Below are 27,545 nucleotides of genomic sequence, written 5' to 3'. Positions count from 1 at the left end.
CTACCCAATTTTTAGAAGATCATATGAGCAAATGAGGGGTGGAGCTGGGATTTGAACCCAGGCAATCTATTTCAGAATTGATGCTTTTTTTTTAAGATTTTATTTTTCCATTTGAGAGAGAGAGAAAGAGAGAGAGAGAGCATGAAAGGGGGAGGGTCAGAGGGAGAAGCAGACTCCCTGCTGAGCAGGGAGCCCCAAAGCAGGACTTGATTCCGGGACTCCAGCACCATGACCTGAGCCGAAGGCACATGCTTAACCAACTGAGCCACCCAGGCGCCCCAGAATTGATGCTTTTAAATGCTGTCTTTTCTAGCTTCTCACTTCTACAAAAGCTCTACATATATGAAGGAAATCGGTTCTATTATTTTCCCCACTTTACTGATGAGGTACCCAAGGCAAAGGGAGGTTAGGTAACTTGACCAACATAATGCAGCTGTTTATCCCTGCCACGGGCAGAAATGGTGCTCTAGTGTCCCTGTGCTTGTGAGCTCCTGGACTGGTGACTGAAAACTCCAAATAGTTGCTGTGAAAGAACTAGGATTAGGAAAGAGTGAAATCCTTGGCTCTCACTTCTGCCTTCTGTGGATAGCACAGTCTTGCCTCCAGGAGGCATCTCCAAGGACATGTTTGACCCCGCAGACAGAATAGACCCACTATTGCCCTACTCTTCGCCCAACCCGGTCCCACACGTGATAAATAAGATTTCATTCGTGGCCTTTGAAAATACCATAAAGGTTTGCTAGGCATCAGCTTCTTAGTATGTTTACTCTGATCTCATTACTCTAGACAAGGATAAAGTGAGTTGGTGAAAAGTGCTGAGATCCAGGCTCTCGCATTCCAGAGCAAGCAGTATCCACTGGTCTTCTGGGGCTTGTGAAATTGAACAAATGGATTCTACCGGTGGCTTTACATATCAAACCGAGCACAGAAGTAACTGGACCTCACACACACGGGTGACTCTGGGATTTCTCACCAAGGCTAATTATTAACACCACTGGTGTTTCCTAAGAACTTGAAGGCCTTGGTTTCAGACTGTGGGACTTCACCAGGAGGTTAACGATGAGTGAGTTACCACATTCTATTCCAGTGCCCCACTGTTTTGAGGGCTTTCGTACTGTCAGCTTCACTTGATTATTACCACAGTGTCGGCAAGTGTCATTCAACAGTGTCCCAAATGCGGAAGGAAGCTCAGAAAGGTTAGATGACTTCCCCTGCCCCTCACGCAGCAACAGAATGCAAACGGTGCCTCTCAGGGAGCTGGATGCAGGGCAGGGATGCCAACAGAGGCTTTGTGACTCGACATTCAGTGCTCTTCCAGCTTTTCAGCAGCCCTGTCAAATCTACTCAATTTCACGCCCCACATGAGGATTGTCATTCAAAATAATCATCTTGGAGACTATATGCTTATTTGGGAAATGTCAGAATCGCTCACCATTTTTGGCATATCTGTTAGGAATTTTCTTCAGAGCCAGTTTAGACAAGAACATCATTGCGTTACTGTATACGTATGCCAAATGTGGGGTCAATCTCTTTACAAGCCTATAAAACTAGGCACCTCACTGCAGGACAGACCCACGTGTCTGAGAATAAATTAGGACAAAACCAGTTTTCACGAGCATGAAACCAAGATGATGATTATCAGGTGTTCACCTTTTGACACGGGGCTTTAAGGATCTCATCCCCGGAGTTCTCTATATGCTGAATAGTATTGAGGTTAGGTTTTGCAGAAGGAAGAAGGGCTGATTCAACCGCAGAGATTTTAATATGTGGTTCCAGAAAGTCTGCATTTTTCACTGTGAGGTTTGGACAAGAAGCCAAGCCACTGGCTAGACTGTAATGGGCGACTTCTTATGTAATTGTAAGATCATTTGTTTGATATAATTAAGTGAGGGGAGGGACGTTTCCCTAATTTGCTTTCCAGTTACTGCGGAAATATGCATGATATTTCACAGTAAGGAAATGGCCTCAAACTCTGCTAAACTTTAAACTGATATTGCCCATTATGATTTATGTTTAGAAAATAAGTTTCTTTTCCTCAAGTATATGAGAAAATCATACACTTTGGAGTTGGATGAACCTGTACGCTTCTCCTGGCTTTGTTATTTAAAATGTAAGATTTGGGGCAAAATTATTTAAATATCATGAACTTCAGCTCTTTATCTTAAAATAGAGCAAAAATGCCGGACTCTTGTGAGATTAAATACGATAGAAAGCACTGCATTTTACAGTGTCTGGCACATAATGGGCACATCATAAACATCAGTTTCTACTGCCACCTTCCTGTTCCTGTCTCTACCCCGCTTCTGTAATCCCAACAGTTCCTTGCTAAATGTGCTTACCTTGAGAGTTTTATTACTCTGTCTCTTGGATGACCTCTCTAGTAGTATCAGTAGTGTCTAAAATGGGCAAGGTAAATGGCATTTCATCTGCTGTTCCCTCTTCTTCCCAGAAGTCAGTCATTTCCAAGATAAATTTGCTCTCTGGTTCAAGGATTTAGCCAAAATCTAGACAGTTTGGAAGTTTCAGTTTCAGGGCTTGTCATCCTAGACTTTGCAACTCAGGTGAACAATTAATAAAATAGCTTAGTTTTATTCCGAACTAGTTCAGCCACTGGCAACACCTGGGAGGAAGAGTCTAGGTAGCAGTGGGCAGAGGTAAGGCGGCATAAAGGGAGTCTAAGGAAACTCCGGATGTCCTGAAAATCCAAAGATGGTGACTTCCTCTCTGTGCCCAACCCAGGAGCCTAAGCCTGGAAGTGATGAAGAACCAGGCCTGAAGAGGACAGGGCAGCAAGAGTACCAACTCAAGTGGCAACTGTGGTGTTTCCCTGCAGCGCCCATGGTACAGTGGACCAACAAGAGGCAAAACACGTGTGTACCCTGCAAAGGAAACAGAAGTTTTACATTGATTGTAGCAGACATTACTGGAAGAGATATTAACAATATAACAGAAGTTACATTGCATTCTTTACATTGCGTTCAACATCCCTTTAAATATTTATAAAGCACCTACTATGTGCCTGATTTTGTTGGAAGCCACAGTAGCTCCAGAGGTCAAAATGGCTCATGAGAATCTGCACAATATCAGAATGACTGGCCACCAGGGGGGGCCGTTGGGAGTTTCATGTATCACACAGGAACATTATAGGGAAGGAAGATACCTTCCTGTGTCAGGTTCTCCAAGAGAAAAGAATCAATAGGATGGATATCTAGATCTATGTCTAAATATCTATCATTCGAAAGATAAAGAAAACGATTAATTTTAAAGAATTAGCTCACATGATTGTGGGGGCTGGTAAGCCCAAAATTTTTGTAGAACCAGCAGCCTGGAGTCCCAAGCCTTGAGACGGAATTCCTTCTTCTTTGGGAAACCTCAGTGTTTGGTTCTCTTGACCTTCCATTTATTGGATGAGGCCCATCTACGTTATGGAAGATAATCTCCTTTACTTAAAACCGAATAATTGTACTTTTTTTTTTTAAGATTTTATTTCTTCGTTTGCCAGAGACAGAACACAAGCAGGGGGAGCGGCAGGCAGAGGGAGAAGCAGGCTCCCCACAGAGCAGGGAGCCCGATGCGGGACTCGATCCCAGGACCCCGGGATCATGACCTGAGCCGAAGGCAGACGCTTAATGACTGAGTCACCCAGGCGTCCCTGAATAATTGTACATGTTAAGCACATCTTCAAAATACCTTCACAGCAACACTGGACCGGCGTTTGACTAAACAATTGGACACCATAGGCTAGCCAAATTGACACAAAAAATTAACCACCACACCTTCCAAATAGTGTCATAGTACGTGAACCTGAGCTTCTTTTGAGGAAAGATGGCTGTCGATCAGCAAGAAGCCACAGCTTCATAAGCTATAAAGAACTGAAACTACATGCATGTTAGTGAAAGAGCATTTTTAGCCCCCTTAGTCACTTGTTCTTATGATCAGGTGCTCTTCAGACAGACTTGAGGAGTCCAAGCTGTTTGTGAAGAGACGAGCCCCAGTGGTCTCACCCTCGGCTGTGTAGCTTAGGGACAGGAGGAAACCCTCTACTGCATTTACAGGCCATAAACCCAGGTAAAGTATGTGTGTGGATACATTGCACTGTATCTAAATGCTCATTTCTTAATGAAGACATTCTTTATTATTAATTCCTCTATTATGTATCATTTATTTATGATTCTGTTAAGGAGGCATAACGAGATCACAGGGGAAGAAAGCATTTCATAACTAATATGACAATGCCCAGTCCCCTCCAAAAATCACTTTTCACACCCACCTGTGTACCTTTCTATGTCTTCAGTCTCTAGGCTGTATATGAACAGAGTGTTGAAGGATTGACCTTTTCTACCTATGAATGAGAGACAATGTTGTTCAGCTTTCCAAGGAAAGAAAAAAGATAGTTCCCAGAAAGTAAAGACTAGAAACTTGACCTCCTCCTCTAAAAAATTCCAGAATGGATTCTTAAATAGATTGTTCATGGACTTTTTAGAGAGAGAACTGACCTCTGGAAACAATAACAGCTCACTTTCACTAAGTCATCTCTAACAAAACACTTTTCCTTCTTGGGCTGCATTGCTCATCTCATGCAATGTAGTAAGACTGTATCACAGTATACTATATTTTTATAAGATATTTGACGGCTCAATCATAATATCTTTTTGGACAATTTAGGGAGAGAGGCTGGATTTTAATATCAATTACATGGGCCCATTGTTGGTAACACAGGTCTATTCAAGATTGATGATGAATGGAACAATGTCAAACTAAAGAGAAAGGAGTAGGAACAAGGTTCTGTTTTCTACTCAACTTTTATCAGCAAATTAAATGAATATGTGAGAATCATGTTAACAAAATTTTTAGATGACACATATCTTGCTGGGCTTACTAATCCAACAAATATGGAATTAACATTCAAAATCATCCACATAGGCTTCAGTAACAAAAAGAAACAAGAGATAAAGTAATAGGGATAAATGTATATCATACAGTTGTATAAGATGCAGCTTAGCAGAAGTTCATGTGAAAATTTATCTGGGACTCAGCATCAGTTGCAAGTTCAAGAAGCCAATAAGAAATAAATAAAATCTTAAAAAAAAAAAAAGAAGCCAGTAAGACGGAATATCTGTAACACACACACACAGACACACCAAATACAATAGCTTTTAAAATTTGGAAAGGACTCTAGAAATTATTCAAATCAAATCCCTCATTTTATAAAAAAAAGCTGAACATGCAATCATAGAAACACAATAACTGATAGTAAAACCGGTATTTATGTCTTACTGTAGACATCACCATCTTGAGTTTTTATTGTCTTGATTTGCATTTCCCTGATGACTGGTGATGTTGAGCACCTTTCATATACCTTTTCATTGGCCATCTGGATGTCTTCTTTGGAAAAATATTCAATTCTTTTGCCCGCTTTGTAGTCGAGTTACTTGTTTTTTTGCTATTAGGGTATAGAAGTTTCTTACGTGTTTTGGATATTAAGCCCATATCAGATATATGATTTGCAAGTATTTTCACCCATTCCATAGGTTGCCTTTTCATTTTGTTGATTTTCCCTTTTCTGTGCAGAAGCTTTTTAGTTTGATATAGTCCCACCTGTCTGTTTTTTCTTGTATTATCTAAATATCCATTGATGGATGAATAAAGAAAATGTATATATATATAAAATGAAATATTACTCAGCTTTAGAAAAAGAAGGAAATCATGCCATTGGGACATGGATGAGCCTGGAGGACATTATGCTAAGCGAAATAAGCTAGACACAAAAGGACAAATACTACATGGTATCACTTACATAGTCAAACTCATAGAAACAGAGCAGAATAGTGGTTCCTAGGGGCTGGGAGTAGGGAGAAACAGAGAGGTGTTAGTCAAAGGGCACAAAGTTCAGTTATACAAGATGAATAAGTCCTTAGAGGTCTATGGTACTGTTTAGTGCCTAGTACTCAAAATTTTGCTAAGAGTGTAGGTTTTATGTTGTGTTATCACAAATAATAACAATAAATAAAGAAAAAGAGTTATTGCCATTGGCAAAGGTTATTTCAAAGAGTATAAGCAAGATTTTGAGGAATCCAAAAACAATAGAATGGCAAGACTTTTTTTAGTTTAGCCTAGAATATAGTAGAATCGCCTAGAAGGTAGTACTGTTTGAGGCAGCGTGGCAGCTGTAGTCTTCCCAATACCAAACAGCAAAACTAGGTTCTGCAGGTAGAAGTTAAAACGGAAAAGTTCAGGTTTAGCTCATGAAAACCTTTTGAACTGAAACCACCCATTGATGGGAAATGCCACTTCAACAAGAACTGTGTTCCCATTCCTGCGATAGATCTAAGCTGTAGGCCCACTGAAGACAAGTGACATAAAAGGGATTCATAATTTGGGTTAAGAAGCTGCACTAGATGATATACTTCCTTTATATTTCTTTCTTTTTTTTTTTTTAGATTTATTTATTTGACACAGAGAAAGAGAGAGCACAAGTAGGCAGAGTGGCAGGCAGAGGGAGAAGGAGGCTTCCCGCCAAGCAGGGAGCCCGATGCAGGGCTCGATCCCAGGACCCCGGGACTGTGACCTGAGCCGAAGGCAGATGCTTAACCGACTGAGCCATCCAGCCGCTCCTTCCTTTCTATTTCTAAGATTCTATAATTTCAGAGAATTGCCTCACCAACTTCTTATGCAAAAGTAAACAGGTTTGTTTTTTTTCTAATCTCCTCTCCCATTTTCAGGGATCAACCCTGATTTAATACCTCTAATTTTAGAGAACTTACAATCATAATCAATAGCTAATATGTCTTACACATTCCCCATATGCCAGGATACACGGCAAACAGTAGACCAGTGATGCCTTATATGTCCACATACCCAGTGATTACCAGGTTGAAAGAAAAAAAAAAGGCAGAATTTTCTTCTTGTTAAATCTTTGACTAAATGTGAAGGCAATACTCTCATTATTATCAAATATTTCCAAAGTGTTTTATAATCATTTTTATTCATTTACTTAAATAAATCAAACCATACAAGTATAACAAGTGAACATTTACTAATAAATCTACTTTTATAAGTACATTACAGTGGAAGTAAAAACCTATTAAATAATATGGTGCCAATCCACATAATTTAAATCATTTTATTGCACAAATTGATTTTTTAATTATATTGGTTTCTCACCTGTTCATTCTACTAAAACCTTTTTTTTAAGATTTTATTTATTTATTTGATAGAGATAGAGAGAGGGAGAGCACAAGCAAGTGGACTGGCAAGCAGAGGGAGAGGGAAAAGCAGGCTCCCCGCTGAGGAAGGAGCCCGATGTGGGGCTCGATTCCAGAACTCTGGGATCATGACCTGAGCCAAAGGCAGCCACTTAACCAACTGAGCCACCCAGGTGCCCCTCATTCTACTAAAATCTTATATTATTGAGCCCTTATGCTGGATGAAAACTGAGGCAATCATTATGTATTTGGCAAAATCCATAGAATTATACAACTCAGAGTAAATCCTAATGTAAAATATGGACTTCAGTTTAAACTAATGTATCCATCGGCGTGCCTGGGTGGCTCAGTCGTTAGGCGTCTGCCTTCGGCTCAGGTCATGATCCCAGGGTCCTGGGATCGAGCCCCGCATTGGGCTCCCTGCTCCGAGGGAAGCCTGCTTCTCCCTCTTCCACTCCCTCTGCTTGTGTTCCCTCTCTTGCTATGTCTTTCTCTCAAATAAATAAAATCTTAAAAAAAAATAAACTAATGTATCCATCAATTGTCACATCAATTGTAACAAATACACTACACCAAAGGAAAACACAGAAGAAACTTCGGAGGTGGGAGTATATGGGAACTCTTTGTACTTTCTATTCATTTTTTCTATAAACCTAAAACTGCTCTAAGAAATGAAGTCCGGTAATTTAAATAAAAAAAAAAAATTGAAGCAGTCAGGGACACCTGGGTGGCTCAGTCGGTTGAGCCTCTGCCTTCGGCTCAGGTCATGATCCTGGAGTCCCAGGGTCAAGCCCCACATCGGGCTCCCACTCAGTGGGGAGTCTGCTTCTCCCTCTGACCCTTCCCTTTCTCATGCCCCCCCTCAAATAAATAAATAAAATCTTTAAAAAGTAAAATAAAAAAATGAAGCAGTTAAACTTTCATCAGCCCTTTGATTATTTACGCTTAAGTCATGCCCCCAAAGGGTCTATCACCCTACATTTATCACTGTTTGCAAATAACTCAGCCATAGAAATATAGAGATACTAAAGATAGAAAGAAGCAGCTTTCATTTATCTCAGGAATTGTCCCAGTGTGTGACGTCATCACAATCTGGAAGCTTAGCTTTCCCCTACCCAATTTAACACAGGACCAGGTGTTTTTAATATATCCCAAGGAGAGTGGGAGAGTTGTTCCATGAATTTTATACATATTTGGACTATCCAATCCCTTTTCCTGATAGAATCTCCATCATCCTTCCAATTCTTCTAGCCTTCTAGCTAGACGTTATATCAGCCCTTCCCAAACTGCCCCAAGTATCTGTGTTGTTTGGACAGTGGAAGTAGCGGGTCTCCAGGCATTACGCTTCTACCACGTGTAAGGCCCTGCGCTGTGTTCTGAGGATAGAGCTGTGTGCAAGGCAGGCAGCCTTCTAGCCTCAGCAGAGAAGGCAAACATTACACAAATTTTACGATAAATAAACAACCCTCTGTTTATCACATTCACAGTGTCCATGCAAGAAATATCAATTGAATGAATGAATGAATTCAACTGATTAAGAACCTGGATTCAGTTTAACGTTTCCTTTCTACCTACTACGTAGAAAACGTTTTTCTAAGAAAAAATAATAGCGTAGACAGAATAACGCATGCATATCCAAACCGCTTAAACTGAAGATGTTTAAAACATTGGTATAATCATTTAGTTGATGTCCTAAGTTTCAAATAAGCCTTATTTTTTTTAATTTAAGAGAAATATTTTTCCCTAGTTAGCAGCTTCAAGTAACCAGATGATTATCCTGCGTGTTTTCTCAGAGCACCCCAGGAAGGCTAACTATGTGTGTTAGGTATTTAAATGTTCTGATCAAACCTTCCGATGTTCAGTTCAGAGGAGGAGCGAGGGAACTCTGTTCTGTCAGCAGGATAAGGAAATAGCCATGCACCCTGTACAAGAACATCAAAAGGCATATGTGTTTGTTTGGTTTTTGTGCCAACTACTTTCAGCTACTCAGGTGAGGCTCAGAGTTGGACGTACCCAGGGAAGGAGTGGACGCATCCAAGTGGTGCAAGGAAGGAAATGGGGATGTGAGTGGGGCCTTCTCAAAATAGCACTTAAAGACATGGGATTACACTTCACTATTCTTTTCTCCTCAAAAGAGGAGTTCAGGGAGCCAATAGAGCATATAATGGGGTTTCTAACCAAGAGGGAATAATGGAAAGATCATTTCCCACCTCTCACTTTTGCTGTCTCTCAGTGTGTCTCTAGCCTCCTTTATTAACATGACACACCTGGATCCTGCCGCTTTGGGTCTACCTGAAGAACAGAGCCTTTTCAGCTTCCTCTGGACTAATCAATATTCCTTTCACTTCAATTCTCTTTCGACCTTCAAAAGTAACCTTTGTGGGTGACTTGTACTCTTGCTGGTGTGAAAGGGGCTGAATTGCTGGATTTGCTCATCATGTTATTTCTATTTCTGTCTGTCGAAACCCTAAAATCCTATCTCCAAAGTTAGAGCAAAAAGCAGGTCCTTATTCCTCTAATCAAAATAGTTCCTTGACAGGGAAACAAGACTCAAGAGATACGAGTAAAACAAAAACCAGTGTCGATTATATTTCCAATGATCCAATTACAATGAGATGTGCTGGTAACCCAGAGGAAGGCAGGCACCTGTCCAGGTGTCCTGCCCAACACTCCCACATCAATCTCTGGCCCAAACTCAGTCATGTGGCCACGTCCTGCCTGCAGGACTACCAGGCGATGGACAGCACAGCCACCGACAAGTTCAAGAACACATCTATCCAGACAGTGGAACATTTTTGTCCACTTAGTCTCAAGGCATGTGAAAGTCACCAAAGGATCCTTCTATTCATATTTGTCATCCTGCTCAAATGAAAGAGGATCCTGGGAGCTGTCACTATGCCAATTCTCTGCTTACAAATCTGACTCTCCTTCTCTTCCTTGCCAGCCCCGCTTCATCCTAAACTTCAAGCCTTCACAACATAGAGGCCATTCCATTTTATTTTTGTATCTGAAATACATAAGCTTGCTCAATAAAAGTTTGCGTGAGTGAGTCAGTGAGTGGATGGGTGAATCTGAGGGAAGACATGAAGAAATATGTTCCAAGTATCTAATCTGCCCAATTGGCTTATTTTGTGTTTTTTTAATCACAATTTATTTAGCTTTTAATTTTTTCCCACCTCAAATTTTTTATCCATTGGGAGGGAAATTTTTAAAATTTAATATTTAGAATTGCTGAATTTTCAATCCAATGCCTTGATAAAACTTTTCCTCAAAAAGGTCCAGTGGACATAAATAGGAGGGTGGTTTATGTCCTCTTTATCTTCAAAAATGTTTACGATGTGCTTATCCACAAGCACTGGGTGGGAGAAATCCTTCCAGAAAAGCTAAACAAACAGGGATCCTATCAGCTACTTATCATCTATCTCAAGACATTTAGCATGAGACTATAAACACATTCCATACATTTTCCTCCTTCACAAATACAGATCAATAATAAGGCCTTTGAGTGATTTGTAATATATAATAACTTCAAGTTTTGTGTTTTTTATTATCTCACATGTAAAATTGTTTAGATATTATAATATGCCACCTTTCTGGGGAGAAATCATGGTCATGTCAACTGTCTTTTTAATGAGATTATAACCCCATAGCTTCTTTTCATGAATATGAATTAATAGCAACTAGAGGTATTGATAGTCTAGTTTTCTGAAATGTGGTATGGGGTGATACTGCAGAAAGCGGGGATAAGCTTCACTTTCTACAAAATGTTGAATGCTTGGCCAACCATTTTCAAAATACTGTACTGTTACACTGATGAGTAAATATGCAAGGTGAAGTTTTAGCTTGTTTAAATAGCGGTCAGGAAACAAAGGACTCAGTTGGTTTTGCATCTATCTTGCTTTTGAGCCTGGAGATACGTATGTGATGGAGGAAGAGTAGCACCTAGTGGTAAAAAGTATCAGCTGCACCCACCAAGTAGCTGACTGGAAGTGTTGCAGAAAGTAGTTCAGCCACATTTTAGAAAAATGCATTTTGTATTTCAGGCATTTTAAATGCTGGCATCTTCAGTTACTCAGATGGGTGTTTATCATGTCAATTACAGATCTGAGTCAACTTTATATGCTTGAATATTTCCAGATAAAATGTAGAGATGATCAATATATCCAAGAATTTAGAAAAAGACACTAGGGGTACCTGCAAGACTCAGTCGGTTAGGTGTCAGACTCTTTCTTCATCTTGGCTCAATTCTTGATCTCAGGATTGTGAGTTCAGGTCCCATGCTGGGCATGGAGCTTACTTTGAAAAAAAAAAAAAAAAGACCCTAAACTTTCCAAACATTTCATGGGTACCTAAAGTATGTATGGTAAAAGGTGCAGGTTAGATTTTTTTTTTTTTTTTTTTTTTTTTGACAGGGACACAGCGAGAGAGGGAACACAAGCAGGGGGAGTGAGAGAGGGAGAAGCAGGCCTACCACAGAGCAGGGAGCCCGATGTGGGGCTCGATCCCAGAACCCTGGGATCATGATCTGAGCCAAAGGCAGACGCTTAACAACTGAGCCACCCAGGCGCCCCAAAGGTGCAGGTTAAAATAGTATATTTCTTAGATGACCTCAGATTTTATTTAACAATTATCTAAGTCTACTAGTATATTTGAGCAAAAGAATATTGCTTTCTTAATCAATGAGTTAGTATTTCACTGAGATTATTTGAAGAACTTGAAAGTACATTTTTTTTTTTTAAGATTTATTTCTTTATTTGAGAGAAAGAGCAGGGAGAGGGGCAGGGGGAGAGGATCCTCAAGCAGACTCCCCCCTGTGCTCAATCCCAGGACCCTGAGATCATGATCTGAGCCGAAATCAAGAGTCAGACATTTAACCAACTAAGCCACCCAGGTGCCCCGAAAGTACATTTAAATAGCTATTCTGAAATTCTCTTTTCTTTCAGTGGTGGATAAGCATAACAGTATTTTACATCCTTTGGACATAAAATAAATTAATAATTGAGGATTAAAAACTTGTATAATGGAAACTAATTTTAATTATATAGCTTAGAGTTAGGTTGACATTGACAGAGATAAGGAGAAACCGTTGGTGAAATTATGAATAATCATTTGTATATACCTTTATTCCTAAATTAAATATAAATTCAACTAAAATTTTATTCCCCTAGTGGCATATAATCATAAGAGTACATCATTTGTCCATGAGACCCTGATAGGAAAAGACAGAATCGTGAAATTCAAATTGCACTTACATAAACATTTTGTTTTGATTCCCCAGGCTCCTTTTTCTAGTAGCAGACACCACACACACACACACACACACACACACACACACACACACACACACACACACACACACACACACACACTCTCTCTCTCTCTCTCTCTCTCTCTCTCTCTCTCTCTCTCTCTCTCACTCACACACACACACACACACACACACACACACACACACTCAGGCCAATCATCATATCCTGCCCATTGTCCTTCAGGATTATTCCAAGGTTGTCCATTCAAAGTGTAGCTTCCAGCAGAGATATCTTCAACCAAAGCTGGAAGGGAAGTCCCTTCTTTCCCCTTAGGTGGGCAACTGTAAGGGGCAATGCTCCAGCCACAAGAAGCTTCTTGCAGCAGAAAACAAAGTCAAATAACAAGACAAATAGCCCTTAAGGCATGAGTCTCTCTTTCTGGTTGCTGAGGTCTCTGGCTCCTGTTTTAAGTTCCTGTTTCTCTTCCCATAAATCTCTTTGAGGCAAAATCTACTTTGAGATATGTTTCTGCAAGCTGAAGAGAACTGACTCATACTGCATTTCTAAAATAAGGCGTAGCTCGGCTCATGCTACCGCCCTGGTCAGAAAATCTCCATTGCTCTCCATTGCTTGAAAAATAATCTCCAGGGCGCCTGGGTGGCTCAGTGGGTTAAGCGACTGCCTTCAGCTCAGGTCGTGATCCTGGAGTCCCAGGATCGAGTCCCGCATCGGGCTCCCTGCTCAGCAGGGAGTCTGCTTCTCCCTCTGACCCTCTTCCCTCTCATGCTCTCTCTATCTCATTCTCTCTCTCAAATAAATAAATAAAACCTTTAAAAAAAAAAAAAAGAAAAAAAAGAAAAATAATCTCCAAGCACTTCTGGCTTTGTGATTCAGCTCTAATCTACCTTTCCAGCCTCATCTCATTCAATCTAGTGAAACTGAATTATTTCTTATTTCTTCAAAACACCTACAATTTATGTTTATTCACTCTGCCCCAGGAAAATCATTTTCTATCTCCAGACACCCCAGTTTCCACCTTCTGAATTTGTATCCACTTTTAAGATCAACCACAAATGACTCATCTTCTATAAACCCTTCCTCATTACTCCATGAATCAGTTAAGGTGAGGGTCTGCTGCCTATAAATGAAAATCTAAAATTATAATGGTTTAAAGAAGTGAGAAATTTAATTCTTGCTCACTTTGTAAAAGGAGCCTGGAGGTAGGCATTCCTGGGCTGTTACAGCAACAGCACGGACATCAATGTACTAGTGTTCTATGTGTTCTATGCTACATAACAAACTAGCACTAACTCAACAGCTTGAAACAACACACTTTTATTATCTCACAGTGTCTGTGAGTGAAGAGTCTGACTTTGGCTTAGCTGGGTGGCCTCACAAAGCTGAAATCAAGGTGTTGGCTGGGCTGCATCATCATCAGGAGACTGGGAGGACAATCCACTTCCAAGCTCCCTCAGAACTGAATTGTTGGCAGAGTTCATTTCTTTGTGGCTATAACCTTTGTGGAGCATTACTTTTTCAAGACCAGCAAGTGAGCAAAAAGAGTCTCTGCTGCTTGGAATCTCTGAATTCAGGGAAGGCATAGGCCCTCTTTTAAAGATTCCCCTGATTAGGGCAAGTCTACCCAGAATAATCTCCCTTCTGATGAACTGGAAGTCAACTGATTAGGGACCTTAATTACATCTACGAAATCTTTCACCCTTGCCATATAATGAAGTGTCACTGTGGGAGTGATAGCCCATCTCCTTTGCCATGTCCCATTGATTAGAAGAAGCAAGTCATGGGTTCCATCTTAACCCAATGGGAGGGGATTCTACAAGGTCATGACTCATCAGGGGCTACTTAGTATTGTCCACACAAGCAGGGACCTGGGTCCTCAAGTTTTCTACTCTACCCTATCACTAGCTTCCATCCTCAAGTTCCCCTCATGATGGAAGAAGGTGCTAAAGCTCTACCCATCATGTCCTCCTAACATACTGCAGAGATGAGGAAAGAAAGAGCAAGAAAGAGTATTCCTCCCACCTGAGTCAGTTGCCGGTAAGCAGAAGTCCCACATGTTCACTTAAATCTCTTTAGCCTCGGCTGCTGGCAATAAGAAGAGCATTATCTGTAAAGGAGTTATTAAGAAGCAATAAAACGGACTTAAAGTCAGCCTGCTTTTTATTGTTACCATCCACTAGCAAGTCTAAACAATCCAGTGATAGAACACTCCTTCCCAAAAAACATTTTGTTGGTGGTCTAAATTCTAAACAATCGGTGTGATTATGGTTGAGTTTTAAATAATATACGTGGGGCGCCTGGGTGGCTCAGTCAGTTATGTGTCTGCCTTCAGCTCAGGTCATGATCTCAGGGTCCTGGGATAGAGCCCCACCTCTGGATGGCTCCCTGCTTAGCAGAGAGTCTGCTTCTGCCCCCCCCACCCTCATGCTCTCTCTCTCAAATAAATAAAGTCTTTAAAAAAATAATAATATATGTGCAAGTTTCAAATTAACACAGTTTTATTACTTATCCTCCATTGAGTATTCTACTTGGAAATTAATTCAAAGAACTCCCCACTTACCTCCCTTCACACAAGAACTTGTCTATTTCAAGAGTACATTCATATGCTTTAGAATCTTCCAACTCCCAGGACGCCTGGGTGGCTCAGTTGGTTGAGCCTCTCTGCCTTCAGCTCAGGTCATGATCTCAGGGTCCTGGGATCAAGTCCCCACATCGGGCTCCCTGCTCAGAGGGAAGGCTGCTTCTCCCTCTCCTCCCCACCTGTGCTCTCTGTCACTCTGTCTCTCTCTCTCAAATAAATGATTAAAATCTTAAAAAAAGAAAAAAAAAGACTTTTCCAAGTCCCCTCCAGGCAGTTTGTGCCTTCAGCTCCAGTGGAACGACACATCCCTGCATTAAAACGGCAGATTCCAAGTAAACAATGATAGTACAGGAAAGAAATAGAAACGGAATTACTTCAAATTCTTTCATTCTGTGTAACTGCTCAGAGTTGTTATTTTGTGTTTAAATTTAAAACACAGAGAGTGCAAACTGAGAGGTGTACTGTTTTTGTTTGGTGACTGCAAATTTTAACTTATGTATGAAATGTATGAAATATTTCACTTCACGGTGATGATTTAAAATTAAAGTATTTTCTTTATTTCCTTTTTTTTTTTTCCAAGTAGGCTCTACGCCCAATGTGGGGCTCGAACTCAAGGCCCGAGATAGAGTGGCATGCTTCACCCACTGAGCCAGCCAGGCACCCCTTTCTTTTCAATTGTTAGTTATTTCTAAACTAAAGAACAAATTCAAAAAATGAAACATCACGTCAGTGGTCAATTTAGTAGGTGCTTAATTTTTGCAGATGTTTTGGTTTTATTAAATTTTGTTTAACTTTTATTAACTTTATTAGTTACTATAATGTCATCCATGACTATGACAAACAATTATGAGATTAATGGGTTTTTTTCTTTCTATTTCATTATTCCTGACATATCTATGGAGCTCAGTGACCTTGACCTATCTTTCTAGAAAATAAAGAAGTATAATGAGTAACTACAGAACTAAAGTAGCATGCTTTGCTGAACCCAGTTTTGAGATGGAGAAATTTCAACTTCCTATACTTCTGAGTTGAAAAGAGAAAAAAACCTCACCCTGCTTTCTCCTCTCAGGTGCCCCAACGCCAGTATCAACATCAGGCTGTGGTTCTGGACTGAATAATCTGGCCATGACTGTACCATCTCCCCCAATACAGGTGAGCTTTCCTAGGTGTGAGTCAAAATCAAGCCATTATTCACTCAGTGATAAACTGGGTGAGTGAGGAAGAGAAACTGAAAAAATTTCTTGGAAGGCAGCTATGCTCACCACTATACCACCAATTCCTGAACATGGGAAATAAATTTTGTTATTTTTAATGGACAGGAATATTGCTATGGTTTAAAAACTTGACTTTTTTCTTTTTTTTTTTTTTTCTTTTGCCTGTGCTCAACAGTAGTTTGGAGGCATTCAGGCTCGACCTTTTAGCGAAGTGCAAGTACTCCATCGATTCAGCGGAGACTTTTGAAGGACGAATTCTCACCTTCTTTGGAATAAGCAGGCTATGTTAACCAGGGACAAGAGGTGGGGGCCACACAAAAACCCCATCCTGGAAATTCTTTTCTCAGAATTACACAGGTTGGAACTGTATCCTGGAACCTCATTCTCAACAGAGAGTTGCCCAGTAGAGCAAAACACACTGTCTCGAAAATCCAATAACAAAATGTTCATTCAATGCGTTATCATACCTCCCGAGATAACAAAGGACATCAAATCATCACCAGCTCTTTCTGCCCAGGCAATTCGTATAGCTCCCTTCTCCTTCTGGGCCCGCAGAAGGAGACCACCCACTTCAAAGTCAGCACCACTGGGTTATTTCCAGAAGAGGGCAGAGGGATGTGGGTAGTAGTACTGGTTTGTGATTTTCTGTAATTCTGACATTTGGTTTCCCCAAATGCCTCCTCAATTAATCTGGGGAGAGGGCTGGAACAGAAATTGCTCGAGCCCACTAGACTGTGGTTGGCCCCAGGGGGCGCAACCCTCTGTTCAGACGTTCACAATAAAAATCCAGGGACACACTGGCCATGACAAGGACAGGGTCAATGTATGGACATTCTCAAATGCAATACTTGATTATTTCATTGTGCAAGAAAACATGATTATGCATTTCAAAATTAAGTCATTTCTATATTTTAAATTCGTATTAATAGAAATTGAATGCTATTTATTTAAATAACTTTTAATAAATGTTATTCTCAGTAATATTAATGTTATTTACTAAATAATAATGAATGTCATGTGTTAAATACTTATTTAATATGATATAAATAATATACACTGAATAAATGTTATTAAATGATAACACACTCAGTTTTAAAATTAAGCATCAAATCTTCAATGTGCTAAATACAAATAGTTAAGTCAAATGCAAATGGAAAAAGAATAAAGCAGGCTGCATTCTGGAGTTAACCCAGTGAGGATATGTATCCCCACAACAGTGAGGATAAGATATGTATGTTCACTTCAAACCTCCTAACCTTTCCCCACAGCAGTGGGTCGGGGCGGGGGAAGAGGGTATTGGAGAAGCTGCATGGAAACCTCACAGGAGCACCTCCTCTGCTTTGCTGGGTTCTGATTCATTTTGTCGCTGACCTGCCTCCCAAGTTCTCTGGGTGAAGAGATACATAGTCCATGTTGAGCCAGCAGAGAAGAAGCAAGCCAGTCAATCGCTTCTCGGCCTTTTGGCTAAGATCAAGTGAAGCAAGCCAGTCAAACCAGAGGAAAATAAGTCTGGTGGCTCTGCCTCAGAGCCTACCCATTCCTTCCAGGATTTCTCAAAATGGTTCTCTCTGGCTCAGAAGAGATTCCCGGCTTCCGGACACTCCTGACAACTAACACTGTGGCAGATGCTCCCAAGACTGCAATTTGAGAAACTCTAACCTTTTAAACAAACTGAACGTGAGATTGTCTTAACACGATAGAGTAAAACAATGCTTTAATGGTGGGGTTTGGGTTATTGAATGTATTACGCCAATTTTTTCTATTACCTAGTGGAGAGAGTATAATGGAGTCCCTCATGTCAAGCAGGGGCCTGTGTCAAGCAATGACACAAGCAGGTAAGGTCCTGCAGCTACAAGACTTGGCAGGACCAGCGTCAGCCCACACCCCAGAACTGATAACGGGCAGAATCGGCAGACGTCTGCAGAGACCCAAAACTGATTAAATCCCTTTAAAAGGGGGAGGATTTGGGCAGCAAATTGTCAGACTCCTCAGACCTGAGCCCTCTATGTCTGACCACTTAAAAAAAGGCAACTGCCGCCCAAGGCTCTGCCGGATGGATCTCCGAACAGAACCGAGAGCCTTCCCTGCTTACACATCAGAAGCCGGCCATCGCTCGGAGCTGTGTCCCCATTTGCTCTTCTCCAGTTTCTGTAATCTCAGGTGTTCCTTATACTGACTTCTTCTATGGCCATAAAATATAGCCACCATCCCCTTTAATAAAAAAATACCTTCAAACGCCCCTGCATCCCCCTTTATTCTGTTTCACAAAGAAGCCCCTCGGAATAGGAATAATCGTAAGCAGCCGGTCATGTCCACCACGCTCCCGCCGCTTCTCCCTGCCAGGTGCTTCCTGCCCCATCACTGCCCTGAAAATGCTTTGATGAAGATTCCTGAAGTCTTCCCGTTGCCAAATATAATTTCTTTTTTTCAATTCTCAGAGTCCCCCAAACTCTAACAAGTGACCCTGTTGATCACTCCGTGTCTTTAAAACATTTTTCTCCTTTGGGTTTTGAGAAAACACTCCTAATTCTGCTGCCTCGCTTACAGATTTTTTTGTTGGTTAAGTGTTGGTGTTCCCTAGGGCTCTGCACTCAGGCTAGTCTATACCTGTGGCTCCGACTGTGGTCTCCAGACCAGGAATGTCATCATCCCCGCGGCCCTTGTTGGAAATGCAAATTACGTTGCCAGATGGAATTCAGGACACCCAGTTCAACTGGAATTTCAGATAAGCAGTGAATAAATTTTTATGATAAAAAATATGTAGGGTATGTCTCATGTAACTTGAGGACATACTTATCCTTTAAAAATGTGTTTATCTGCAATTCAAATTTAATTAGGCATCTTGCATTTTTTTAATTTGCTAAATCTTACAATCCTAAATGCAAATTTACAGTCTCTGTCACAGTCCTACTGAAATTCTGGAGATGGGGCCCATAATCTGTGTTTTAATAAGCTCTCCAGGTGATTCTAAGTTCCCGAAAGTTTAAGGAGCACTGCTCTATCTCACACCCGTGAGTGACCTCATCTGCTTGACATGACAACACTTCCCCCAAGCGTGGAATGCTCCTGAACTGCTAACTGATGTGAGTTTTCCTGAATTTGATTAACCATGTGACCCACCTCTGTGTGGAAAAGCAGGAAAAATACAAAAATAAAGCGATCAAGGGTTTGGCTTTAGAGCAATTTTTCTTTTTTTTTTAAGATTTTATTTATTTATTTGAGAGAGAGAGAATGAGAGAGAAAGAGCACGAGAGGAAAGAGAGTCAGAGGGAGAAGCAGACTCCCTGCTGAGCAGGGAGCCTGAAGAGGGACTTGATCCCAGGACTCCAGGATCATGACCTGAGCCAAAGGCAGTCGCTTAACCAACTGAACCACCCAGGTGCCCCTAGAGCAATTTCAACTTGTCTTGGTGTGAGACAGAAAGATTTCGGAGGAGGCAAAATGAGGGAGAATCTGTTTTTTTCTGCAATTCCCTGTAGAGAATTAAAAAAAAAAAAAAAAAAGTCCCTGGAAGCATGTTTGCTGCCCCCAGTCCCCTGTCCTTATCTCTGTAAGGGAAGGGGATGGAGGGATGAGGTCCCCCTGTAAGTGTGGGGGTCTGAGCCTAGAGGGGCCAGTGCCTCCCTCTGGAGTTTCTCTGAGCCCCCATGGCTTTTGAGTCTGTGGAAAGGCTCAGACAGTGAATTAAGTAAGTTGCGCAGCTGCAAGGTTCTTCCATCCGGAATAGTCTTAAGGACTTAACTCCGAAATTGTAGAGGAAGAAGTGGCCTTTAATCGAAATAGCACTGTTTATCAGTCTTACACAGTTAAAGAAGGCATGTACTGCATGGAGCACTGGGTGTTATATGCAAACAATGGAAAGAAAAGAAGAAAAGAGGGCGCCTGGGCGCCCGGGCGCTTCTCCCTCTCCCACTCCCCCTGCTTGTGTTCCCTCTCTCACTGTGCCTCTCTCTGTCAAATAAATAAATAAAATCTTAAAAAAGAGAGAGAGAGAGAGAAGAGAAGAGAAAGAAAGAAAGAAAAGAAAGAATGAACGAAAGAAAGAAATGGAAGGGGTGCCTGGGTGGCTCAGTTGGTTAGGCGACTGCCTTCAGCTCAGGTCATGGTCCTGGAGTCCCGGGATCGAGTCCCGCGTCGGGTTCCCTGCTCGGCGGGGAGTCTGCTTCTCTCTCTGACCCTCTCCCCTCTCATGTGCTCTCTCTCTCATTCTCTCTCTCTCAAATAAATAAATAAAATCTTAAAAAAAAAAAAAAAAAAAAAAAAGAAATGGAAGGAAGGAAGAAAAAGAAACCGTTTGAAAATAAAAAAATTAAAATTAAAAAAAAGAAATAGCACTGTTCAAACACCTGTGGGTCACAAGATCCCATCATTGAAAGCCCTGCTTGCCTTCTCCCCACTAGTTTATTGAGCACCCACTAGGCCCTGGGGACCACGTCAGATTGAAAGAGCTGGTGGTATAATTCTTGATATGTCGCTATTATATGGAAGTAAAAATCTCAACGGTGAATGGAGGCTATTAAAACGAGCTGCAGCAATTAAGCTTCAGATACTTATATAACTTTAGGATGAAAATATCAAGAAGGATAAAGGGAAAATCATGGAAGCAAGTAAGATACATTCCACAAAATAATAAAAGACAGGACCTTTATGTAAAGGCTTGATGGGAAGAAAATATCACGAGTTAGAATAATGCTCATTATGTGTTGACTGTGTTCCATATGTCACAGCGGAGATCTAATTCTATGAGAGATTTCAATTTACAACTCCCATTGTGATGACTAGGTCCAGAGCCACCTACTGGCTTCTTCCCACGCAAGGGCCTGGGAAACCAGTTTGGCACAGTAGGTGGCACTGTCCCCCCTGGCTTTCTGGGTCGGGGGCCTCGAGGCACGTGGAGCCTTCCTTAAGGAGGCACTGATGACACCGCCCCCTTGTCTTGCTGCTGCTGCCTCCCCGGCCACCCCTCCCCGTGCAGGTGCAGCTCCACCTCACTGGCCGCTTCTCCCTGAAGTCTCCCTCCGCCAGAAATGCCCTTACCCCTTTGCTCCACCGGGAAAATTCTACTCGTCCTTTTTTCAACAGGCCTTAATGAAATGTCCCCTCCCCTGTGACATCTACTTGAGGCCTCCAGAATTTCCAGGATGGTATGCTAAGGATGGGCGAGCATGTGCCCAGGGGAGCCGCAAATGACTACGCCTGGAGAGGCGAGAGGGTGGTGATGCCTAAGGAGAGGGGCGGGATGCCTGGGATGGAAATGCAGGGAGCAGTCAACATAGCTAAGGGAGGAGAAGGCACTCTGGGCAGTGGGGACAGTGGAAAGACCGTGAGTTATGCGTGCTGGACTTGGGGAGAACCTACAAGCAGTTAGGTGTTTGGGGGAATTCAGAGAAATTGACAAGAGGTAAGCCTGGAGACAGGAGTAGAGATCAGAACATTCCTGTCCTTTTAGGATGCTTAGATCTCATTCAGGCGGCATGATAGACTCACCCAGGTAGCATGATAAAAGTACACACCCCCCTGGGGCGCCTGGGTGGCACAGTCGGTTGAGTGGTGGACTCGATTTTGGCTGAGGCCTGAACTTGGGGTTGTGAGATGGGGCCGGCCATGTGGCTCGTGCTGAGCCTGGAATTTGCTTAAGGATTCTCTCTCCCTCTCCTTTTGCCCCTTCCCCCACCGCATTGCAGTTCTCTCTCTCTCTCTCAAAATAAAAATAAAATAAAAATATTTTTTGAAAAGTACACCCCCCCCAGAGGTGCTGATTCCATAGATCTGGGCAAGGGCCAGAAATCTTCCATTTAACAACCACTCCAGGTGGCTCTGATGCATTTGCCTAAGAATTGCATTTTTAAGAAACTTCTTTAAATGATGGGAAGCCCTTGAGGAACTTATACAAACACCTAACAAAGACTTGTGTTTTAGAGAGAACACTCTTGTGGTCTAAAGGAGGATGCAGTTAAGAGAATGAGGTTAGAAGCAGACAGTACACTTAGGTGGCCTTTTCTTTGGCCAAAGTAAGAAATGCTAAGGGCCTCAAGCACAGCAATAGTTTAGGGGACAATGAAATTCCCCCAACACCACCCAGGTGCTCCATTTCATGCTCTTTTTTGAGGAAAATATGGATCCTTCCCACAGAAGTGGGAACATCCACTTAAACAATGTCCCTGTGACTTTTGCAAAATCAGAGTTACTGCCCATTAAGTTGTGCAACATCCCTCGTGGAAGACCCAGACAATAAACTGCTTCTTGATTCAGGGCAAGAAAAACTTCAGTTCCTGAAAAAGCTGGCCTGTGTCCTACTGTCAAGCAATAAGAATCATATTACTCAAATATTTCCTCTTTTTGCCTCAGCTCCAGAGAAGTAGAAAATTATTGTGCCCTACTGCAGTAATTGCTTTGTCCCAAGGGCCCTGTAACATTGATTCCTCTGCTATATTAATGTATCTCTGGTCAAAATTGTGCATTGTGTTTGATTTTGTAATAGCCTCTGGCTTTTCTAGAAATAGGTGGGGTATCATTTTAAGGAAATGCATTTTAATTTTACCAAAAATTGGTTTCCTTCAAAACTTTTATCTCAGTTTTATTTTTTTTTAAGGCTTTATTTATTTGAGAGAGAGAGAGAGAGGGAGAGCACAGAAGGAGCATGAGAGAGAGAAGCAGGCTCCCCGCTGAGCAGAGAGCGCTAAATGGGGCTCGATCCTCAGACCCTGAGATCATGACCTGAGCCAAAGGCAGTCACTTAACCCCCTAAGTCACCCAGGCGCCCCGCAGTTTTTTTTAATGTTAATTTTTCTATGTAGTTAATCTCTGTGTCCTGCATCAGAACCTAAATTCCATGAGGAGAAAGACTCCATTTAATCAGCTGACTGTTGCAGCTTCAGTACCTAGCATCATGCCTGAGGGTCTAGGGTACCTGTATCAGTCAAGATAGACCAATTGTACTCCCCCACCCCGTGGGTTAAAAGTACAAAGAGTTTTTTTTTTTTCTTGCTCACTCTACATATCCATAGAAATCAGCTGTGGGTGTTTCCTGCCTCTGACCACTGGATGATCATCATGACAAAGAAAAGAGGAGAAGGCACAAATCACTTGCTGGCTCTTCCCTTTCAAGAGCCAAACCCCAGTCACAGGCCAAGAAGGGGAAATCGAAACCTGCTGGGGAGGGTTCCTGCTCTAAGGGAATTTAGTGATCACCCATTAACACTACCATAGGAATCAAATCATCTAGACTTAAAATTACATTGTCTTCAATTAGGTGCTCTGTCATTATTCTTTCCCATGTATCTTTAGCCTTTGGTACATTCGAAACTTATTTGTTTTATAATAGCCTGATTTCAAAGTATCTCACTACACTGTTGACTTATATTTAGGTCAAAATATACTTCACCATGCATAATATCTCCCTCCTATGAACAGCTCCGAAAGTCTAGAGAGCTGAATACTAACTTTTCCTGACACCAATATAGTACCTGAGGCCTCGGTGTTACCGGATTTCTTTTCCTTTAGTGCCCCCAGTTCTTGGTCATGCTGCTTCGAGGAATGAAGAGGTAGACCAGATGAAGAGTGGTAGGCAGCAAAGCTGTTTACTGAGTGATAGTTACTGAGCAATAGTACAAAGCTCCCGAAGAGGCAGGGGACCCGAGAGGGTTGCCATTTGGCATTTAGATCTAGGGGTCTTAATGGGCTATTTGGTGGGCTGTTTTAATCTGATTAACCCTCCAGGTGCCTGTCATTCAATCAAATCAATCATTTGCCATCTACCTATCACGTGGGGAAGGGTGGAGGGCTCCTTCCAGGGTGGTGTAAAATCCTTTAAAGGGTGATTTCCTCTTAGGGTGGGGCCCCTTGTCCCTGCCTGCCTGCCTTCCAACTATCCTTCATTACTAGTTGATTTTTACAGAGGGGTGGCAGTTTCAATGTTCTGTAATAGGACAGCCCAGGTAACCTGGAACCCTTTCACTTCAAGACACCTGAAAACCCTGGACAAAATATAACAAACATTCTCTTAAAGACAAGCCTGAGCTTAGAAGAAAATAAGGGAACTCCAAGGGCCAAAAATGAGAATAAAACTGAAAACTACAAGAGGAAGCCAGAGAGCCAAGAGTGTGTCAATCATGTGGTTGGTGGGGCTTTCAAGCTTGATGCCAGCCTCACAATCTCAGGGTTGAAATTTTATTTTTAGAGCATGTGTGTGTGCGCTCTCATGGGCACAAAGTGGGGGTGTAGCGCAGAGGGAGAGGGAAAGAGAATCTTAAGCAGGCTCCACACCCCGCACAGAGCCTGACATGACACAGGGTTCCATCTCAGGTCCCTGAGATCATGACCTGAGCGGAAATCAAGAGTCAGATGCTTAACCAACTGAGCCACCCAGGCACCCCTCAGATTGAGTTTAAAGTCTTCATGGAAGGAGACCTCAGTCGAGAAGTTACACCGAGACCCCAAATAAAGCTTGACTGCCCAAAAAAGACCTCGGCCCAAGTAAAAGATACGCCCAGAGTTGCCATATTTAGCAAATAACATAGCGTTAGAGGATTTTTTTCTCTGTCGATGCCCATGGCTCTTGGTCACACCACTTCAAAGAATGAAGAGGTAGACCAGACAGAGTGTGGGCACCAAAGCAAGGTTTATTGAGCGACAGCAAAGTGATAATACAAAGCTCCCGAAGAGGGCGGGGACCCGAGAGGGTGGCCACCCGAGTTTCTAGGTCTAGGGGTTTTTATGCACTTGTTGGCGGGCTGTTTTTATCTGATTAACCCTCCCAGCACCTGTCATCTAATCAGGTTTTTGTCATCTACCTATGACGTGGGAAAGGGTGGAGGGCTCCTTCCAGGGTGGTGTAAAATCCTTTTAAGAGTGTTGCCTCTTAGGGCGGGGGCCCCTTCTCCCTGCCTGCCTGCCTTCCAACTATCCTTCAATAGGACATCTAGTTAAATCAGTAATGCAAATGAACAGCAAATAAGTTTTTAATATAGTATGTCCAGTATTGTATTTGGGACATACTTATACTGGAAAAGTATTTGTTGCCAGTCTGAAATTCATATTTAACTGGGAGCCCTGTATTTCATCTGACAGCCCTAGATACACCAGAAAAATTATCCACCAGTATAGGGAGACAAGAATGCCTGCCTATCTCCATGTGGGCTCTGAGTAGGGGCAGGAAAGTATCCCCCACAAGAATTAACAATCATAGGTCTGCCCTTCCATGGTCTTATGATATGACTTTATACTACGCGCATGATCCTCATCTACCAAGCCAGAAATTAGCATAAGAAATGCTTTCCACCCTCCCCACTCCAAGACCATGAAATGCAGGGACTCCCAGCAGAAGGAAATAAAACCTGCTGTGAGTAAGGAAGGGCTGCGCCCTCAACTCAGGCCACTGTGGGGATCCACAGACAAAACTCTGATACGGAGAGCAAAGGCAGAAGGAAGTGGAGACGAAATGAAATGTCCTTATAAGCTGCAGCCCATCGTCAAGTACTTGAGGCAGGCAGAGTATAATGTTCCTCCAGGAAACCCAACTGTCTTAATGCTAATGCCTTGTTAGGGGGAAAAACAACCTTAGCTTGACAATAGCTAGGCCTCCAGGGTCTTGGGAGTCTTCTTTAGCAGATGAAAGTACTTTTGGAAATTTCCCTTTGCTTTTACCTCCCCCCAGCTCCAAAGTGTATAATCAGCCGTTCCTCACGGCCCCAGGGCAGCTCTTTCTGCCCACGGGTCCCTGTGTTTTAATAAAATTACCTTTTTGCACCAAAAATGTCTCAAGAATTCCTTCTTGCCCATGGGCTCCGAACCCCACCACTTCAAACCACATCAACCTCACTGAAGATGAGTTCACGAGCCAAAATAACAAAACAGGGGAGATTGCTGGTGTACAGCAAGGAAGGCTGGCCTTGTCACTTACCAGTTAAAAAAGTGAAAGGGCACACAGCCTTTGAAACACATCCAGGGTCGTTCAAAGCTGATCACTTCACCGTGTTCCTTTAGGTGGGGCAAATCACAGTATCCGGTTCCTAGACGTCAGACTATGATTCTCGTCGGGCCCACCATCTCCTACAGATCCATCACCATGGCTGAGGGGAAAAAAAGCCACCAAAAAAAAGCCAATTTTAGTGCCAGCAGGCTCAGCATTCACTAATCCATTAAGAATAGATCTTAAGGCACTAAAGGGCTTTTAGTCCCCTTTTCTCGCTAAGAAATGCTTGTTAACTAAAACTAGAGGGACACCTGGGTGGGTCAGTCAGTTAAGCGGCTGCCTTTGGCTCAGGTCATGATCCCAGGGTCCCTACTCAGCTGGGAGCCTGCTTCTCCCTCTGCCCCCCACGCTTGGTTTGTGCTCTCTCTCTCTCCCTCTCTCTCTGTCAAATACATAAAATCTTTAAAAATAAATAAATAAAAATAAAATCTTAAAAAAAAATAAAACTAGAGAAAAGCCGGAGCCCACCGCTTACAGAGCCTAAACTCCAAGGCTGCACTTCCCTGAATTTTCCAGAGACTAACCAACATCGCAGTGTGCCTGGGACTTTCCCGGCTTTGGCAATGAAATGCCTCAGTCCCAGGCACGGCAAGAGGATTGGTCATCGAAACATTCTTCATTTTAATAAAAGGCAAAGAAAGAAATATGTGAATGTTTTCCTCTGTATCCTCCTACCAGCAACATTCAGGCAAAATAAGCTAATAATTATTTCAAGAGGTTCTTGCAGAGAGTGTCCATAATGATGGCATGCGTATATAAAGACGCATACTCCTTGAGCTTTGGTTTCCTCATCTGCAAAATACAAGCAAACAAGGGAGCAGAAGGTTTGGGCAAGGATTAATGAGACTGTGTTGAATATAGATAAAGCTCTTAGCTCAGCTGCTGGCCCATCATAAACACTCAAGACAGATGGCTATTTTGACTATTAAGTTTCAGGCTTTTGTAGCATTTAGATCTTATATTTCAGAAACATTTACTAAATGCTTCCATTTTGCACATTTTGGGCTTGAAGTAGAGGTTTTGTTGGTATTGCTTGATTATTCTCACACAGCTTGTCAGAATTTATTGACAGATGCAAATTATTTTCTCTTACTGTGTTTGGACACTTATCTGATCATTCATCTTTAATTCTGATATCCAAAATCTTCATTGACACTTAGGGAAAATAACAAGAATCTCGATACTCTTTTTTTTTTCTTCCCACTTTTTAGAAAGCAAACTTGATGTACTTTATCTTGTCTGCCTATCTTTATTTTTTTCCAAAATGTAAGAGTAACTGTAAAAATTGCATTCTTTTTTTTTCTA

The 27,545-nt window shown here is 42.0% G+C and overlaps 1 protein-coding gene across 5 annotated transcripts in view; it reads right to left on the bottom strand.

Annotated features, from left to right (window-relative positions):
* Positions 1-175: 175 nt before the first annotated feature.
* LOC113919340 (glutamine amidotransferase-like class 1 domain-containing protein 3A, mitochondrial) overlaps positions 176-27,545 on the bottom strand; it is a 57,184-nt gene continuing 29,814 nt past the window's right edge. For 2 of the 5 annotated variants that reach the window (XR_003518956.2, XR_003518957.2), the window contains 3 exons: positions 26,169-26,337; positions 14,495-14,579; positions 176-2,879 (listed from right to left, as the gene is read on the bottom strand). Coding sequence is in view for 2 of the 5 variants with exons in the window: in XM_027588228.2 (XP_027444029.1) it covers positions 2,676-2,879 (204 nt within the window). In the remaining 3 variants the exon portion in view is untranslated. The remainder of the gene's footprint in view (positions 2,880-14,494; positions 14,580-26,168; positions 26,338-27,545) is intronic. The other 3 variants (XR_003518958.2, XM_027588229.2, XM_027588228.2) reach the window with 3 other exon arrangements.

The sequence above is a fragment of the Zalophus californianus genome, chromosome 3 (assembly GCF_009762305.2).
Source record: "Zalophus californianus isolate mZalCal1 chromosome 3, mZalCal1.pri.v2, whole genome shotgun sequence".
Taxonomy (NCBI): Eukaryota; Metazoa; Chordata; class Mammalia; order Carnivora; family Otariidae; genus Zalophus; species Zalophus californianus.
Note: the sequence above shows the minus strand (reverse complement) of the source record. Positions and strands in the feature narration are given on the sequence as shown.